The sequence below is a fragment of the Orycteropus afer genome, unplaced genomic scaffold, assembly GCF_000298275.1.
Source record: "Orycteropus afer afer isolate SDZICR_OR568_19922 unplaced genomic scaffold, OryAfe1.0 scaffold00046, whole genome shotgun sequence".
Taxonomy (NCBI): domain Eukaryota; kingdom Metazoa; phylum Chordata; class Mammalia; order Tubulidentata; family Orycteropodidae; genus Orycteropus; species Orycteropus afer.
This window is the reverse complement of record NW_006921633.1, coordinates 15179814-15197457: the sequence shown is the minus strand read 5'-3', so window position 1 is coordinate 15197457 and position 17644 is coordinate 15179814. Positions and strand designations below refer to the sequence as shown.

Here is a 17644-nt window from a genome sequence, read left to right as displayed (position 1 = left end):
AGCTTTCTGGTTAGCAGACAAGTGTCTTTAGGCACTATGCTACCAGAGCTCCTTCTAAAATTCTACGGTTAGCTTAATCCCTCAATATCTGTCCCTTTCCCTGTAGAATTTTGTGTTTTATTTTTAACAACTAATTTGATTTCCAGGAGCTCTGATAGCATAGTGCCTAAGGCACTTGACTGCTAACCAGAAGGCTGGCAGTTCAAAACCCACCAGCCACTCCTCAGAAGGAAGGTTGGGCGATCTACTTCTGTAGTGATACCACCTCAGAAACCCAAGGAGGGATCGCTACAAGTCGGGTCTGACTCGACGGCACATAACAACAACAACAATTTGATTTCCAAGTAAATACCTATTATGAACATTAATATTAGTAATAGTAGTTAACATTTAGTAGTGAAGACTTCTGACATAAAAAGCAAAATGACTGACAAATGCTCCAGGGGGAAAGAAAACCCATAGACATTGCTAAGGGCTTTCAAAGAAAAAGTTAAGGCATTATACTTGGCCACATCATTTAAGTACAATCTGTTGAAAGATCTTTTCTAATCAACTGTGTTTAGTACAACTATTGATAGGGGTAGTTTCTCCAAAGACCAGGTCATTATGTGAAAATTGGCCTTATGCAAAAATGTAGGATGATGATATTGGATCATATAATGGAGATGACTATATCATTGTATAACTGCCAGATAACATCATTATATAACTGCCAAACCACTGAGAATCACGGCTCAGCCAAGCTAACACATAACCTTAACCATCACAGTCAGCATTACTCTCACCTCAGTGTTCATCACTATTCTAGTTACCTAGTGCCACTCTGACAGGAAACATACCACAAATGGGATGACCTTAACAAACAGGAGTTTATTCTTACAATTTGGAGGCTTTAAGTCCAAGTTCAAAGTGCCAGGCTCTACGGGCTGAGTAAAAACCCCTCAACCTTGGGGACCAGCTCTGCCTCCTGCTCCCGGTCCACTGGAACTAGAGGTGTTTCTTCACTCAGACAGCTGCTAGCTGCTGAGGTTAAGCCCCAAGGTTGACAAGTAAAAAGGCACAGTCCCAATGTTACCAAACCACATAGCAGGCCATTAACTTAAGTCCATCGCAAGTCCCAAGGTTGGCAGAGCATAGCAGGCTGCTGAACAATGACACGGCTACATGCAGGGTCCAAGCATGCCAAAGGCTAGAGACCATTCTCAAAGCTTCTCCTTATATACAGGAAGCAGACCACATTTCCAAAGGCAGCTACTCAGCTGCTTGTGGTAGATCCCACCATGGAGTTGACTGCCAGTCTCCTCATGAGAATTAACTACCACCAGCTGTCCAGCCACTCAACCAGGCCCAGCCAAGTTGACACACAAACCGAACTACCACAATTACTGCCAGACATATATTGTTAATGCACAAAATAGTTGCCTCGTATATTTTTTTTACTATTGTTGTAAATGTGAAATGTTGGATAACAGATAGTCGGTAAGTAAGGAGTAAGTGTAATACCATGTAGGACTGGTAAGTGTCACAGGGTAAAAATAAGGTACACTGTAAATTCAAAAGATGGAAAGATTACTCTTTGCCAACGGTACTAGGAGTTGTTTCTTAAAAGAGTTAACCTTTAATTAAATTGGGTCTTCAGGGACATAAGAGTTCAAGAGGGACAACTGAGTAAAGTACATCACTGTTAGGAAAGGAGGAAAGGTAGGTTATGTTCAGAGAAAGATACAAAGCCGTATTTGTTTCTGATATGACCTATTTAAAGGAAAATAATGGGAGGCAAGACTTAAAGATAAAATTATAGATAGTCCTGAAGGCCAAACTGGAAAGTCTGAATTATATTTGGTAGAAATGGAGGAGTGTCTCTGGGTGGTGCAAATGGTTAACTGCTTGGCGACCAGTTAAAAGATTGGTAGATCGAACCCACTCAGAGGTACCCTGGAAGATCTGCTTCTGAAAGGTCTGGAAAACCTTATGGAGCAGTTCTCTCTGCACACATGGGGACACCATGAATTGGAATTGGCTCGACAGCAACTAATAACACTTCTTTCTTGCTTGCTCATTTAGAATAAGATGAGCCTCACTGAGGCTTTAACATGATCAGCACTGTGATTTAGAAGATTAATTTAAAAATAATTTATATAAGCAGTTTCCAAACAAAGTGTCTTACTATAATCACTTGTGAGGTATGTATAAAATAATTTACTAGTGGTAATGTAAGCACTGAAGTTTATGTCTTTTTTAAATCAGAGCCACTTCAACATTATTTCTATACTGTTACTCTTGCTTATATTCTGCTGTGTTCTTATATATTACATATTTTTACATATTCTTATATGAGAGAAAAGGTGGGTCTAGGCATTATGTATGGGAGTGTAATATGCATGTGATATCAGTCTTCATGTTGAATTTCTGACCCAGATGTCAAACTGCAGAACAGAAAAGCTGGAGGCAGGAAATCCAGGTTGGAAACTTATGGAGCCCAGGCTCTCTTAAGGAGAGCCTAACTTGGGAGAAAATGATTTAGGAGTATGACATGCTCAAGGAGCCCTGATGGCTCCATAGTCTGGCTGTTAACCAAAAGGTTGGTGGTTTGAACCCACCAGCCACTCTGTAGGAAAAAGATGAGGCAGTCTGCTTCCATAAATATTTATAGCCTTGGAAACCCTATAGGGCAGTTCTATTCTGTCCTACAGGGTCACTATGAATCGGAATCAACTTGATGGCAGTGGGTTTTTGATAAGACATGGTTGCTATGAATTGGAATTACTCAATGGCAGTGATTATTTTTGTTGTTGTTTACAATATGATTTGAAACTGACTGGATACTGAGTAGTGGGGAGAGGAATACTGAGCAGAGGAAGGGTGAAAGAGAAGCCAAAATCAACTCTCTAGCCTGAGTAACTAGAAGGATGGCACTGCCACGGAAACAGCCAAGTCTGGAAATGTGGTTGGATATGGGTACTTTCAGGTCTCAGTGATATGCAGAAAACTGTAACTTTTTTCATTACTCACTTATACAGCACTGCCAGATTCCTACATGATGTTAAAAAGGTGCTATTCAGTTTATTTCCCAGCTAAATGAAATCTCTATCTTCACTACCACTCACCAGTAATACTGACTGGGTTAACTCAATGTTTATATATGTATTGCTAACCTTAGATAAAAGGATTACTATTTGAGAGGGCAAGAGTAAAAATTGATCTCCTACACAGCTCAGGTCTTCTTAAGAATGGATTTCCACTGTCTTTCCATTCATTGACTTCAGTTTTATGATGAACCTTTGAATTCTTTTCAACAGTTAATGTTACACATTTCTTAACACCTGTGGAAATGCTCTAAATGCATTCTAGCAGAACTGAAGTGAATGTATGCATGTATATGCATACATATGCGTATGTTTTATGTGTGTGTGTTTAAGAAACCAGATATTAAAAATGAATCTTTATGGTTAACCACTGAAATTCACTAGGTTTTAGCAAAGCAGAAAGGAAATTAGAGATTCACTACACAACACAAATATTAGAATGTAGTATTAATGGAAACCAAAACCAAAAAACCAAACCCACTGCCGTCAAGTTGATTCCAACTTATAGAGACCCTACAGGACAGAGGAGAATTGCCCCACAGCACTTCCTGGGCAAAATCTTTTAGTAAATTCCCAAAACCGAAATTCATGCCATATTTTCTGACCACAATATCATACGACTAAAAACAAAACACCAAACTTTCCCCAAAACACCTCTGCCTTGTAGAATCAATACAATAAAATGAATCCATAAGTTTATCATATACTTAGAATGAAGATTTAAAAATGAGGCCATTACAAGAAACTGAAAAAAATATGTGTAGGACACCACAATATCACCTGATTCTATCCTACATGCTACAAGTATATCAAATGGAAGATAAGTAAAAGCTTGGAAAGGTGTGATTCTGTTATTACACAAGAATTCAGCTATATCTGGTTGCAATATTTTCTGTGGATACCATGAAGCTTAAGACACTTCACCTCAAACTTAGTAATTTTCTTTTCCTCACTGAGACTGGTTGCTACTTGAGAACAAAATAAAATGCAAGCTTTCATGTAAGTGCATGAAATGGGTCCGAGTGATACTATGTTCAACATACTTTAATTACATTATTCCATCCTTTCTTTACTATACCCTCTTCTTTGTCACTCTGGACCACTGCTTCCAAATCTTCCTACTCTACTACTCCATTTAGGCTGGTCCCAAATTATATCTCTCTCCTCCATTCACATTAATCAAACCAAACCAAACTCACTGCCATCTAGTCGATCCTGACTCATAGTGACCCCCCTTTGGGTTTCCAAGGCTGTAAATCTTTGCGGAAGCAGATTGCCCAATCTTTCTTCTGTGGAGCGGATGGTAGGTTCAGACTGCCGATTTTCTAGTTAGCAGCCAAATGCCTTAATCACTACACCACCAGAGCACCTTTCCTTTCACATTGTTGTTATTGTTGTTGTTGTGTGCTGTCGAGTCGGACCTGACTCAAAGCAACTCCTCCTTGGGTTTCTGAGGCAGTATCACTATGGAAGTAGATTGCCCAACCTTCCTTCCCAGGAGTGGCTGGTGGGTTTGAACTGCCAGCCTTCTGGTTAGCAGTCAAGTGCCTTAGGCATTACACCACCAGAGCTCCTTTCCTTTCACATTACTCCCTAACACAGGAGAAAACCTCCTTTCTCAGACTTGATTCTCACTACTCCCTGGAAGAGTAGATGCTAATTTGTTCATTCTTTCCCCTGATTTATCAACCTCATAGGAGCATTTTCATTTAAGAATTAGACTCTTGTGAATCTGAATGAATTTCTAATTTGTTATAATGCAAGCACCAGCAAACTACTGGACAGGGGCCCAAATCTGTCGTTTTTTTTTTAATAATAACAATAATTCATTACATATCATCTGAGACTGCTTCTGTGCTATATACAAGGGCAGAGTTGAGTAGTTATGACAAGATACCACATATCCTACAAAGAATAAAATATTCACTTTGGCCTTTTACAGGAAAAGTTTGCTGACTCCTAGTCTAGTACTGTGGTGGGTACTGCGCAACAGATAAATGCACATGCATAAATGGTTGAATTTCAGGCAGAGATTTTACCCTCTCCCTTTTATACCTAAAGTCTCACTAGCTTCAACTTAGACCTTGAGGCCAGAACTGACTTGGTCTGATCCATATATCTTTATGAAGAGAGGCCAGTATGTATCTCTGAGGATGATGAATAGACCTGCTCCATCTGTCTTAGGCCAACCTTAGGTCTATGAGCCCAGCATCTGATATATTACTGCTTCCAACATCCAAATAAGGTGTGTCCTATGGGAGATGTGGACCCTGGTTTCTTTGGTACCATTGAATAGATTCTAGACACTTCAGCTATTCTCAAAAATTGCCTGTCAAACCTGTGTACTCTTTTTTTTTTTTTTTTAATTGTGCTTTAGGTGCAAGTTTACAGAGCAGAGTTTGCTTTACATGCAACATTTTGTATACATTTGGTTCCACTCACCCTGTGTACTCTTCATCTCACTTGACTTTCCCCATTCTAATCTGCACCCCTTTGCTAGCTCTCCAGATGAAATCCTCACTTCTACTTTACTTTGTTGGCTGTTGAATGTTGAAATTCAGGTCTTCACTTTCTCTGATTATCAAGCAGGGAAACTACATATTCTTTGGGTCCTAAAACTGACAAAATCTGTCTGCCTTGTCTCGTATTGGCATTGCCTTAACTGGGGGGTTAGATTATAGAGGTAAAATCAACTACACAGCTAATCCATCCTATAGCACTAATTAAAAATGTTTCCATTCTTAGCCTTCTCAGAGTTTACAACCCATTTAGCATTGTTATATGCATACCAGTGGGGGGGGGGGGATTAAGAGACATTAGGTACATCTCCACTCTATTCCTTCACCTCCGTGGCTTTAAGATGCCATAGGAAGGTGGCATTAGTAGCTTTATGACAATCTGGGGGAAAAAATATGATAAAGGAATTGAGGGTTTTCTGTCAACCAGAGATAAAAGAGGCAAGGAATTTTAAGACTTACTTAGATACTCTAGAATTTTTATGATATCAAATAAGTACATCTTGTTATTAATGATTAATGATCATTATTAATGATCATGTTATTAATGATAAATTAAAGCAACTTATCATAGCATTATTCAAATGTAGCTGTGAGGTGTTACTGATGTTATATAAAACTGTAGTAGATAAATAGTAATCTTAAATTGATAGGATTTTAGGAGCTTGGGTGGCATAGTGCCTAAGGCATTTGACTGTTAACCAGAAGGCTGGCAGTTCAAACCCACCAGCCACTCCGGAAGGAAGGGTGGGCAATCTATTTCTGTAGAGACACCACCTCAGAAACCCAAGGAGGAGTTTCTCTGAGTCAGATTCAACTCAATGACAGTGAGTTTGGTTTGGTTTTTGGTAAATTGATAGGAGTTGAAAAGGTAAAATGAAGGATTTAACTTAGATATAAATGTCCTTAGAAGATAAGAGGGACAGACACATAACTATTTGGGGAAGAAGCTTCAAAGTTATGGGATGGAAGGTTAGATATTATAGGCATTGGATAGAATTTTCTACAACAGTAAACTTATAAGAAGTCAATTAGAAATAATGGCAGTAAGTTTGCCTTTACTTTGAAGAAAGTTATCATTAACCTAGAAACAGCTTTCCTATGCTCTCTAAAGTTTTATTTGAAACCCCACTTGCCTACTCTTCAGGGTGATCTTAGCAGTAGTCTAAGATAAACTCAGGACAAGAACCTGGCATGATTTGGTAGATAAATAGGTTCTATATCTTTAAAAGGAAAAAAAAAAAAAAAAAAAAAACCTCCAGACTTCTTAGATATAATCTTCTTAAATAAAAATGAGAAAGCTTCCAAAATAATGATGCTCAAACTGAGTGGCAAAATTAAATCTCTCTTCAATAATAAATATAGTTCTTGTCCCAAAATCAAGCTTAGAATCAATCACCTCTGTAGACACTGAAGAAGAGCCTTGTAGAGTAAGGAGACTAAGAAGCTGACGTGGGACTTATTCATTTGAGTAACCTTGACAAGAATATTTTAATTGATATCGTTAAGTTCACTTTGAAGTACCGTTAACTCAAATTATAATGGAAGGATATTAAACAATAAGCTGTAGCCAGTAAATGAAAAAAATCTTTTTTGTCAGATAAATGCTAGAACCTCTTTTAAAAATAAATCAATATTCTAAGCAAGTACTTCTCAAGTTGCTAAAAATTAAGCCAAATCTTTGATTTGGAAAACATCAACAGTTATCATCTGACTTACTATGCATCCTTTTGGTTTTCTGCAACTTATCAATAGGTTAGAAACTTTATGTATTTGATGTACCATTTTGAAGAAAGAATAAAAAGTCCCAAAAAGTCCACTGCAGATTTCTGGGTTGTCGGTAGAATATGATACAAGATTCTTTAACTCACCTCCAGATGCCTTTGACCTTTCTTTCAACTTTTCTGCAGCCATTTCACCATAGCTGGGAAGTTCTGACATCTTCACTCCAGATCGAGCTTCTGCTATTAGCTGACGAGCTCTCTCTCTCAGCTGCCGACGTCGCTCTTCATCTTGCTGCTAAGATATATTGAACAGTTGCCAACCCAGTAATTGACAGAAATGCAATTTCATTTTCAATCTGATCATCATGATAGTAACTGGTTTACAGCATGGTTCTTGGCCCACATTATAAATAGGATGCTCTATATCAGTTGGATGTCACACTATTTTTAAAAGACATCGTAGAATCAGATTTTTTTTTAAACATTTACAAATTATTGTCCTAAAAGATCCATTAAAAATTCAAACTAGTTTTTAAAGAATGTTTGCCAATGTATATTACTAAGAAAATATCAGAAACTATTTTCAATAAAATAATCAGCCTTCTTATAAAAAGAGTCACAATATTCACAAGAGAATTTAAATTAATATGTTCTTTTTTCAGAATGGAATTTAACTTGCTATTTTCTAATAAAAGCATAGAATACTAGCTATAAAACATCTTTGATAGCAGAAAATGCTGTAGACTATATTGATCAAATAATAATAATTAAAAATAACCCAAACTCACTGCCGTCAAGTTTTAGGCCAGCTAGAGTGAAGGTAGGTATAGTATATCAGTTACACAATACTGATTTTAAAACAAACAACAATAACCCAATAATGATATGAACTTATATCCCTCTCCCTTAGGATGCACATTGAGAAAAGTAAAATCTAATGCAGTTTCTGACATTTAAAATAACTAAAAACTACAGAAATTAAATAACTAAAATAACTTTTACCTTCTAAAAAAGGGTCATTATGAATCAGAAATAATCAATGTGAAATTGCTTTATAAGCTGGAAAGCACATAAAATAAGTCATTATTATAATAAATCAAACCCTGTAATAATTTAGCCCCAATATACTTTTCCAGGTTTATCTCCCCTTAACTCCTCCCCCCAATCTCTATAAAACCTCACATCTATTTATACGGAATTGCTTGCATCATGTAGTTTCATGCATCTGTGGCTTTGAATGTCATTTCTTCTTCATGGAATGTTCTCTCATCTTATTTAACTTGTACTCATTTCTCAAGATTCAGTTTAAATTCACTAAACCTCCCCTGACAATCCTTCCCTCCTTCTGGTAGAATTAAGTGCTCCTTCCTCTATGTTACTATACTACTGTGTGTGATTTTTTAACAAACAATATTTGTCAAATTACTTTATAACTCTGGACAAATGTCTCATTTCCACTAGAATTCAGCTACTTGAAGGCAGGAACTATCTCTGATTTATCTTTGCATCTCTTTTCCTTCCTATACACTTTGGTACATGCTGTTGTTGTTGTAATTTGCCGTCGAGCGGGCCCCAACTCATAGCAACCCCTCCTTGGGTTTCCAAGGCAGTATCACTATGGAATTAGGTGCTATATAAAATTTAGCATGAATAACTTACTATTTATGCCCTGAAAAAGGTTACAATATACAGTGAAAGATAAAATAATGCCATAAAGAGGTATACATCAAAATGTTGCAGGAGTTTGGAAGAAAGAAAGAATATTTTTGGCTGAAGGGCAAACAAAAGGTATTATGGTAAAAATGTTTTTTTAGGTAGCCCTGAAAAATGAGTTGCATTCAAGACAGATAGAGGTAGGGATGGAGGACAGGTGGGTCAGGAGATTCTCTCTCTCATTGCCGTTGAGTCGGATCCGACTCATAGCGACTCCTCCTTGGGTTTCTAAGGCAGTATCATTATGGAAGCTGATTGCCCAACCTTCCTTCCAAAGAAGCCTGGGCAATCTACCTCTGAAGAGATATTGCCTAGGAGGCAGGAATAGTACAAATAAAGAGAGACAAAAAAGTACACTGGGGAAAAGAATGGACTGTAGTTTTCCTGAAAAAAGGGCAAAACAGTGACAGACAAGCCTAGGAAAAATGCTGATAAAGTTACCAGGCCATGTCTGAGAGGGTGAAGCGCTTATATTCTATTCTAAAGACAGTAGGGCCAACTAAAGCTCCCCCCCTTCCACCAAGTTGTTGTTGTTGTTGTTGCCTAGAAGAATGACCAACCAGAGGTGTATCTGAGATGATTAATTTGGCAACAAAGAAGAAGATACGTTGGTACAGAAGGACTGGTTGGGAGGCTCTTACAATAGAGCAAGGAAGCTGTAGTGAGATCCATGACTAGGATGGTGACAATGGGAACAGGAAGGGTAAGTATAAAAAAATATATTAGAGGTAGAATTAGTATCTGTACCAATTCTCGGTAAATGACAAGACATGAATAGGGGAAAAAAGATGATTCAGAGGTTTTAAACTTGGGCAACTAGCAAAATTGTGATACTAATAACGAAAATGGAAAAGTGAAAAAGACCTATCAGAACGGAGGGGAGAAGAAGTATAGGGTAAGATAGGCTGGGCTTGAGGGGATGGCAGGACTTCTGAATAAAGATGGTAGTGGGCAGTTGGGAAAGTGAAAATCATATTGGAACATGAGGTGAGAAACAGAAACAGGCTTTAGAATGATCAAATTATGACTACAGAGCTGATGTTTCAGTTACAGAAATGTATAAAAGCAGCTCAATACTGTAGAGATACTAGAGAGAAAGGATGGCCACTGACTAAAACTTGGAAAACATCTAGATAATAGGAGGAAAAGGAGACAGAGAAAAAATGGGAAGAGAACCAGAACACTGATGTATTAGAATCAAAGTAGAAGAGGTTTTCAAGAGAAAAGGGAGTAATCAATTGCAGTAAATGTTAGAGGTTAATGAGTCTGAAACTTTTAAAAAGGGTAATCAAACTTGGTGAGCAATGTCATTAGAGACAGAGATAGACAGGAACTAGATGGGTGGAGCGCAAGTCTAGGCAATTCTTTCACAAACTTTGAGATGGCTAGAAAGAAAGCTGTCAAAATTAATGGGGGTAGATTAATGGCGGTATCAAATGGACCCAAGGACAAGCTTGAAGCTCCTAGTGGACAATTTGGGACAATTTCAGTATCAAAAAGAACAATGACTGCAGTGAATTTAATCAATGAAATCACACATTGAATCAATGAAAATTCATGAGTTCATTATAATACTCAAAAAGTAGAAGAATGGAAAAATGCATTTGTTACCATTTGAGGCAGCTTTTAAAATAACTTGTGAAATTAGTAATTAAAGGAAAGAAATCAAGTAATTATCTTGTCTTTCCAGTAGGAGCTGAATTATAGGGTAACTAAATAGCTCCAGTCAAACAAAGTACTACTTCACAAAATAATGCCAACTAGTAAATGCAAAAGGAATGATAGAATTATAAAAACATCACTTTGCAAATCATAGTGAAATGACTGACTCTGGCAGAGATTATCAACTGTTATTAAAGCTCTTAGGTAAATGTCTGATGGGGAGCTGGATATTCATACTATGCTGTGGCACACTGTATTTTCCACAGATTGCTGCAACAATCTTTCCCATCCCTCACATGCCTTCGGCTCTGACTGTGCCACTCCCTCATCAAGACAGAGAGTCTAATTCTTCTCCTCTAGAATCTGGGTGGGACTTAGTGACTTATATGCAATCAGCAGAACGTGAAGTGTTGCTGGTGATTTCCAAGGCTAGGTCAGAAAAGCCCATATCCCCCAACCCATTTCTCTCGAAATTCTTGCATTTGATACTTTTACTAGGAACCCAGCTGACATGATGTAAGAACCAAAGCTGATATATAGGTGCTCCAGTGCACAGATGACCCATTAAAGTTCAGCCTTGAGTCAACCCAGCTCAGGTGCCTGACATGTGAATGAAGAAGCCTTCAGCTGATGTCAGCCTCCTGTCATTTGAATCACCCTTTAACTGCTCAAGTCTCTGAGCTGAGGCCCCAGACAACGTGGATCAGAGAAAAGGCATCCCCAGTGTGCCCTGTCGGAACTCCTGACCCACAGAATCTGCGAGCATAGCAACGAGACTTTTTTTTTTTAACACCACTAAGTTTGGAGTGGTTTGTTATACAGCAATAGTAACTGGAACATATGCTTAAAAGTAATATATGTAGATGACTGTGTAGTAGTAAACCGATAAACTAGTAAATGGAGGGATCAGAGAGAGGGTTAACACTTAATTTTGTGATCAGTTTTAGTATCACAAAGACTGGACAATCTACTTCCATAGAGCTACCACTGCCTCAGAAACCCAAGGAGTGAGTTTATAGTTTTTAATGTTGGCTCAATCATATGTTATGTGTTTTTTGAAGTGAAGCTCAGGAAATGCACATTATCTTTGTATTCTAGCCAAAATGTTTAAAGTGAATCCACTAAGCCTTCAATATAATTTCCATTTAGTCAGAAATACAGGGGATAGAAAAACAAATAACACATCAAATCCAAACAAATCCAGAAGGCAGGATATTCAGGACAACTGATCTGGCCACTTTAACTACGAAAACAAATCAACCAACCAACACACGGCAACAACCAACCAGTCAACCACTATGACCAAAACCAAAAGTGACTTAATAACCATATATAATGTATAGTCCTAGTTTGATACTGGTTTTGACAAATCAACTACAAAGGCATGTTGAGCCAATTAGATAAAGCTGAATATAATTATAGTATAAAAATGCACGCACTGCCGTGGAGTTGGATCCGACTCATAGCAACCCCTCCTTGGATTTCCAAGGTGGTATCACTACAGAAGTAGATTGCCCAACCTTCCTTCCAAGTCATAGTATAAAATGAGAATGTAATTTGACTGGAAAAAAAAAATGGTTACAGAATAGTTTGTGTAGCAATGACCTCATCCTATCATCTTTGCAAAATACATATGTAAATATATATTCATAGAATAATACGTAAAGTATACACAAAGTAATCATGGTGAATATTTCTGGTTGTAGAAATATGACATTTTAATTTTTTTATTTCATTTGCCTGCATTTTCTAATTTTCTATAATGCACATGTATTACTCCTGTAATAAAAGTTATCTGTAAAAAAAGAACCTTGAGGGAAAAGTAAACAGATGAGACTGTAGGTTTTCTGGGGTGGGTGGTGGATGGTGGAAGGGACAAAGGAAGAAAGAGAAGTCTAACAGATTCAGGAGAAACTTGCTTAATATTTGGAGACACCAACTTATTTGTAGGTGGAAGAATAGTTGGCAGTAGGCAGGTGAGATGGAAGATGTGAATACAATATACAAAAATACTTGGTTCACTATTTATTATTTCTGAACTTGCAAAGTATACTAGGAATGAAAGGAAATGCAAGTTTGATAATCATGATGATGGTTGCTGATATTTCCTGAGGTTTTATGTGCTAAATGCTTTACACACATTCTCTCATTTAATTTTCAACAGGCTCCTTTTTACCAATGAGAATATTTAGGCTTAGTGTCACATGGACACACAGAACTGAAGTCAGAGTCAAGAGTCCAGCCCACGTCTATTTGATTCCAGAGCTCCTATTCTTAGCCACCAAAAGTATTGATCCCAAAAGTATCAAAATACATGACCAACTGAGGAAAACTGAGCTTTTACTAAACTTTTGTCTTTCAAACTTAAGAAAAGTTAAGAGCACTAATAAAAACCATTATTTGATATGCCTCAGGCAAATAGGTTTTAAGTGAATTTCACTGCATGAGTGATACATTCTTGGGGAGAAAGAATTCCAGTGATTCAAACCAAGTTGAAGTGGTCTAGGTCATCTTAACTGACTTAAAATGAAATAAATGATTGTAGCTTTCTGAATATGAAATGGGAATCTATCTTTTTTTCCTATTACAACCTACCACCTCCCTCTCCCCAAATAATACCACCCATCTGCAAATGTTTCTGAGAGCTTACCAAGAGTGCAATTTAAGGCAGGGAATCATTAATAAAACCAACTCTAAATAATAATTAGGGGCACTTTATCAATTTCCATGTAAATTGTTTGTTTGTATCTATTTACCCATCATTGTTCTCTATACAATAGGAAAAAAATGCAAATGAACAAATCAGAATGCAGCCCTAATGGGACTTTCTGTTTATAACCATTAGCCCAGAGGTGTGCTGTAATTCAATTCTCAAGTAGCAAGATTTAGCCTCATTAACAGACTGCAAGGGCAGGTTACAACTCATAAAACCCTATAGTAAACAAAGTTTATGGACACAGCACAAAATCTTGAGCCTGATTGACAGAATTCTAGTTCCCTATCAGATTGCCTTGATTTACTTTTCTACTAATGTCCTAACACCGCAGAGACAATTTTGCTTGGCCCTAGAGCTCTCCAGTGGAATTGCTGATCTGCATTGTTTGTTTTCTCACCTTTTAACTTCCCTTAAGACAAAGAGAACCAACTGTGAAAATAAAAGTTAATTGTTATGGTCACAAAGGAAAAGACTGCAATTATAGCAATTTCAGCTTAATTGACAGTATTAATATCCATTTTATGAATTTCCAGATTCATCATAAATTAAATGATTTCATTTAAATTTTTGTATGTATGCCCCATTAAAAATTGGTTTTTGCAGTAATACTGAAGACTGAATAGCAACAAAAGCTTTCCATTTTTTAAAAATTCATAATAATCATATATTGCTTATATCCCAACAGTGACCAGAAAGTAGGAAAGATGATGAGTTCATTAATTTTGTATAGCTTTTCAGCACAAATTGCTCAAGTACACAGATAGTGACTACTACTGATAATGATGGTTTGCCTAAACCTATTCAAATACAGAGATGTATTTTTGCTATTTGCTTTGACCACTCTGCATTCAAAGACAGTGACTCAGAGTTGAAAAGCATTCACTATGTCTGCTGGGGGCAAAAAAAACCTATATAGCTTTAATTGACCTTTGTGGTCTAAAATTTAACTAAACTGAAGTAGTCAGACTTCCTGTTTCTAAGATTGGCTCTTAGGAAAGCCAGAACCTGTGTAAGGCAGAAACTTGGTAAGAAGGAAAACTCAAATATTTTCCACTAAAACAAGTGACAGAAAAGTGGGAAGACGGCACCCTGTCAAAGGCAGAAAACTTGTGAAACCCAGAAAAACAAGATAGTCCCACTGAGTTCCAGCTTTCATAGGTTTCATCGTATAAAGAGTTAGATGAGTGATGTAGGATAAATCTAACTTTTGTAAAATGGAAGCACTCTTTGGAGGGTTTATGAAAGCTGTGTTTCTGTGACATCTCCCTCTCCATGACCATCTTTTTACAAGTTATAACAGATTTTTGAGTAAACAGTTTGGTGCCCAGCTCACAGTGTTTTCACACATGTTGTCTCATTTATTCCTCACAACTGTTAAGTAGCTACTATTCCATTGAGACTGACTGAATCCTACACTTAAATACACTGCCCAAGGTCATACATCTTGCAAATAGAATAAAAAGAAAACAGGTGTTTATTTGATTTCAAAGCCCTTGTCCTATCTATTACATCAGTGTTGTTCAGAGTATTTTTCTGAGGCCCTACTTTTATCTTTTTTTTTTAAAATCACAGTTCTTTACAGACACTTAGGCTATACAAATCAGGTCTAATTCCCCTTTGTGTTACTAAATACAGAGAGGTGATAAGAAACTAGCTTGTTTACATTCATTTAAAACTTAGGTTCCTGACCTTAAATTATAAACCTTTAGAAAATTGCTGAACGTAGCACATTTAAACTTCACTTTTCTCTTTGCTACAACATCTTTAGGACAAGGTGTAAGTCTTGTTATGGTGCAAAAAGAGCCCATATTTCAAGACAAAGAATTTTAAAAATGTAAAACCACATTGGACATAGACTAAAAAAAATATTTAGCCCAGCATGTCTTCAAGTTACTATTTTTCTTATCATTCTGAAATGGTCTACAATCTGTTATAGATAGATGCACAAGTAAAACTTGACAATTTAAGGACAAACTCTTCAAGAATAAGTAATGTAATTCCTTGTTTCCTTTCCATAAAAATGTATTGGTATGCAATTTTTATATTTCACAGTTCACCGACATCTAGGCAAGCTTTCTTCCACTGCTTCAATGGTGCTACTTTTAATTTTATCCTCCTTAGTCGTAGTAATTAAAGTGATCAGCAGTGGCATCCCAGAGGCTTTGACACAGCTACAACCCCCTAGCAGACTTTTGCTTTTAAGGGGAAAGGGAAGAAAAAGACTAGAGTTTCATTTCACAGAGAACAAGAAAATCAAGCTTCTCCAATCCTCAACTTTATTCAATTGTTCTTTCAGCAGCCTTTGGATCTTAAGAAGTAAATAAAAATGGCTGCCATGGGGGGTCCTTTTTATACTTGCCGCAAATGTCACCAACTGACATTACTTTAGCCAAAAAACTGATGCCATGGATTTGTGAAGGTGAATTAGAACATGAGAAACTGTCAGTGTAGCTGCTAAGATTATTACCCACCCAAGGGTGTCTTTTATAACATTAGATATTTTTATTCAATCACTGGGAAAAAAATAGAGTGAGAAGTCTTTCTATTTAAGAAATATGTCTATATACACGTTTTCAAGAAATAAGCTTTAACAAAACTTAAAAAATATGTTTCAAATAATGTAGTTTGCATCCGTACTCTTTGTTAACACTGTATTTATAACAGAACAAAGCATCCTACTTCCCCTGAAGAAAAACCAAACAACAAAAACTGTAATTTCAAATCCTTAACCTCCTTCAATAGCACAATACCTTACACTTATTTGTACTGTCTTGTAAGGGTGCAAAAAAGAGCTAAGTGTTTTACACTTAGTAACTGGACTTCTATTAATTGGGTTTAAATAAACTTAGCCCATCTAAAAATGAAAAAAAAAAAAAAAAGGGAGGGCTCTACTTAATACAGCTAGTATTTCATAGGACTGTGTTCTCAAAATGGTCCATGAAACTCCTCAATTTTGTAGTAGAACTAAGAAAAAGAAACTGACTGCCACCCCTGCATCATTAGACAGGAAGCAAGGCTCTGTTATTAGGCATTCAGAAGCTGAAAAAAAAAAAAAAAAAAAAATTCTGTGCTTGTCCAGAGGCGAGGATTACCAAAGTGTACCTATTCACTTGCCACAGACGACAGAATGAAAATAAAAAAATAAAATTACAAGATCTTTAAAGGTTTGGGTAGACGAGATATTTCACTGCCAGCTTGATCAGCTCTTGATTGAATAAACAGGACTTAGGGTGAAACATTAAAACTATTTAGCAGATCTTTTCAACCCATTTCAAACTTTTTTTTATGCTGGTTTGTAATATAAGCAGACACGCTTATAAATGGCCACACCTGCTCATTTCTCTGGGGATGGTCTGATCTCTGTTTCTCTAACAAAGAAAGAAAGAAAGAAAAAAAAAAAAATCAGCCTTTCTTGTTGCAAAACAGAGTGGAAAGTCAAAATCTTTCTCAAGTTCACCCCATCTGGTCCGATTAAATCTTTGATCAACCCTGGGGATTACATTTATTTCGGTAGTAACTATTAAATTTTGGATTTGTTTAAAATACATAGACAAAAAGTAAACAGAATGTGAATTTAGAGTTGAGATCTAGTGTTTAATGTTTGAGTAGGAAATACAGAGAGTCATTCAGAAAAAAATTAGCAATTTTAAGAATTTAGATTTTCATTGGTATTCAGTTAATGAAACTGAATATATCATATTCTAGTTTTTTCTCTTTGTTTCAAGATATAGTAAACATTATTTTAAACTATAGCATTTGCTTTGCCCAAGTGCTGGCATTTCATGGTTTACAAATAAAGAATTCTAAACGTAAAACAGCATGATCAAGTTAATATTGCTAAATAAACCTTTCTTTAAGTATCTAGGAGCAATCTGAAATATAAAGTTTGATATTCTAAATCAGTGAGCAGTTTCATTCAACTAATATATCTTAATTACTATTAGGTACTATATTTTCACAAAAAATAATTACTTTAGGATTATAAAAGCAATTATTTTGTGTTTTTGAAAACTTCAAATTGCACTAGCAGAATTAACGGAAATAGTTTGGGCCTCGAAGAAGAGGACCCTTTGATAATTTAATTCCTCTTTTCTTTGTGAAATTGATAACTTCTTAGTTTAAAAAAATTATAAGAAAAAAAGAAGAATGGCTGACTAAGTAAGTATCACCTTGTGTTACATCCAAGGCCTCTTGCTGGTTGTCTGGCTGCTCTTTTGTAGGCAAAAA

At 36.5% G+C, this 17644-nt stretch overlaps 1 protein-coding gene across 1 annotated transcript in view; it reads right to left on the bottom strand.

The window, feature by feature from the left end:
* EHBP1 (EH domain binding protein 1) overlaps positions 1–17644 on the bottom strand; it is a 612350-nt gene that overhangs the window by 60761 nt on the left and 533945 nt on the right. Inside the window, exon 15 of the mRNA XM_007938033.2 lies at positions 7474–7621. Within this exon, the coding sequence (XP_007936224.1) occupies positions 7474–7621 (148 nt within the window). The remainder of the gene's footprint in view (positions 1–7473; positions 7622–17644) is intronic.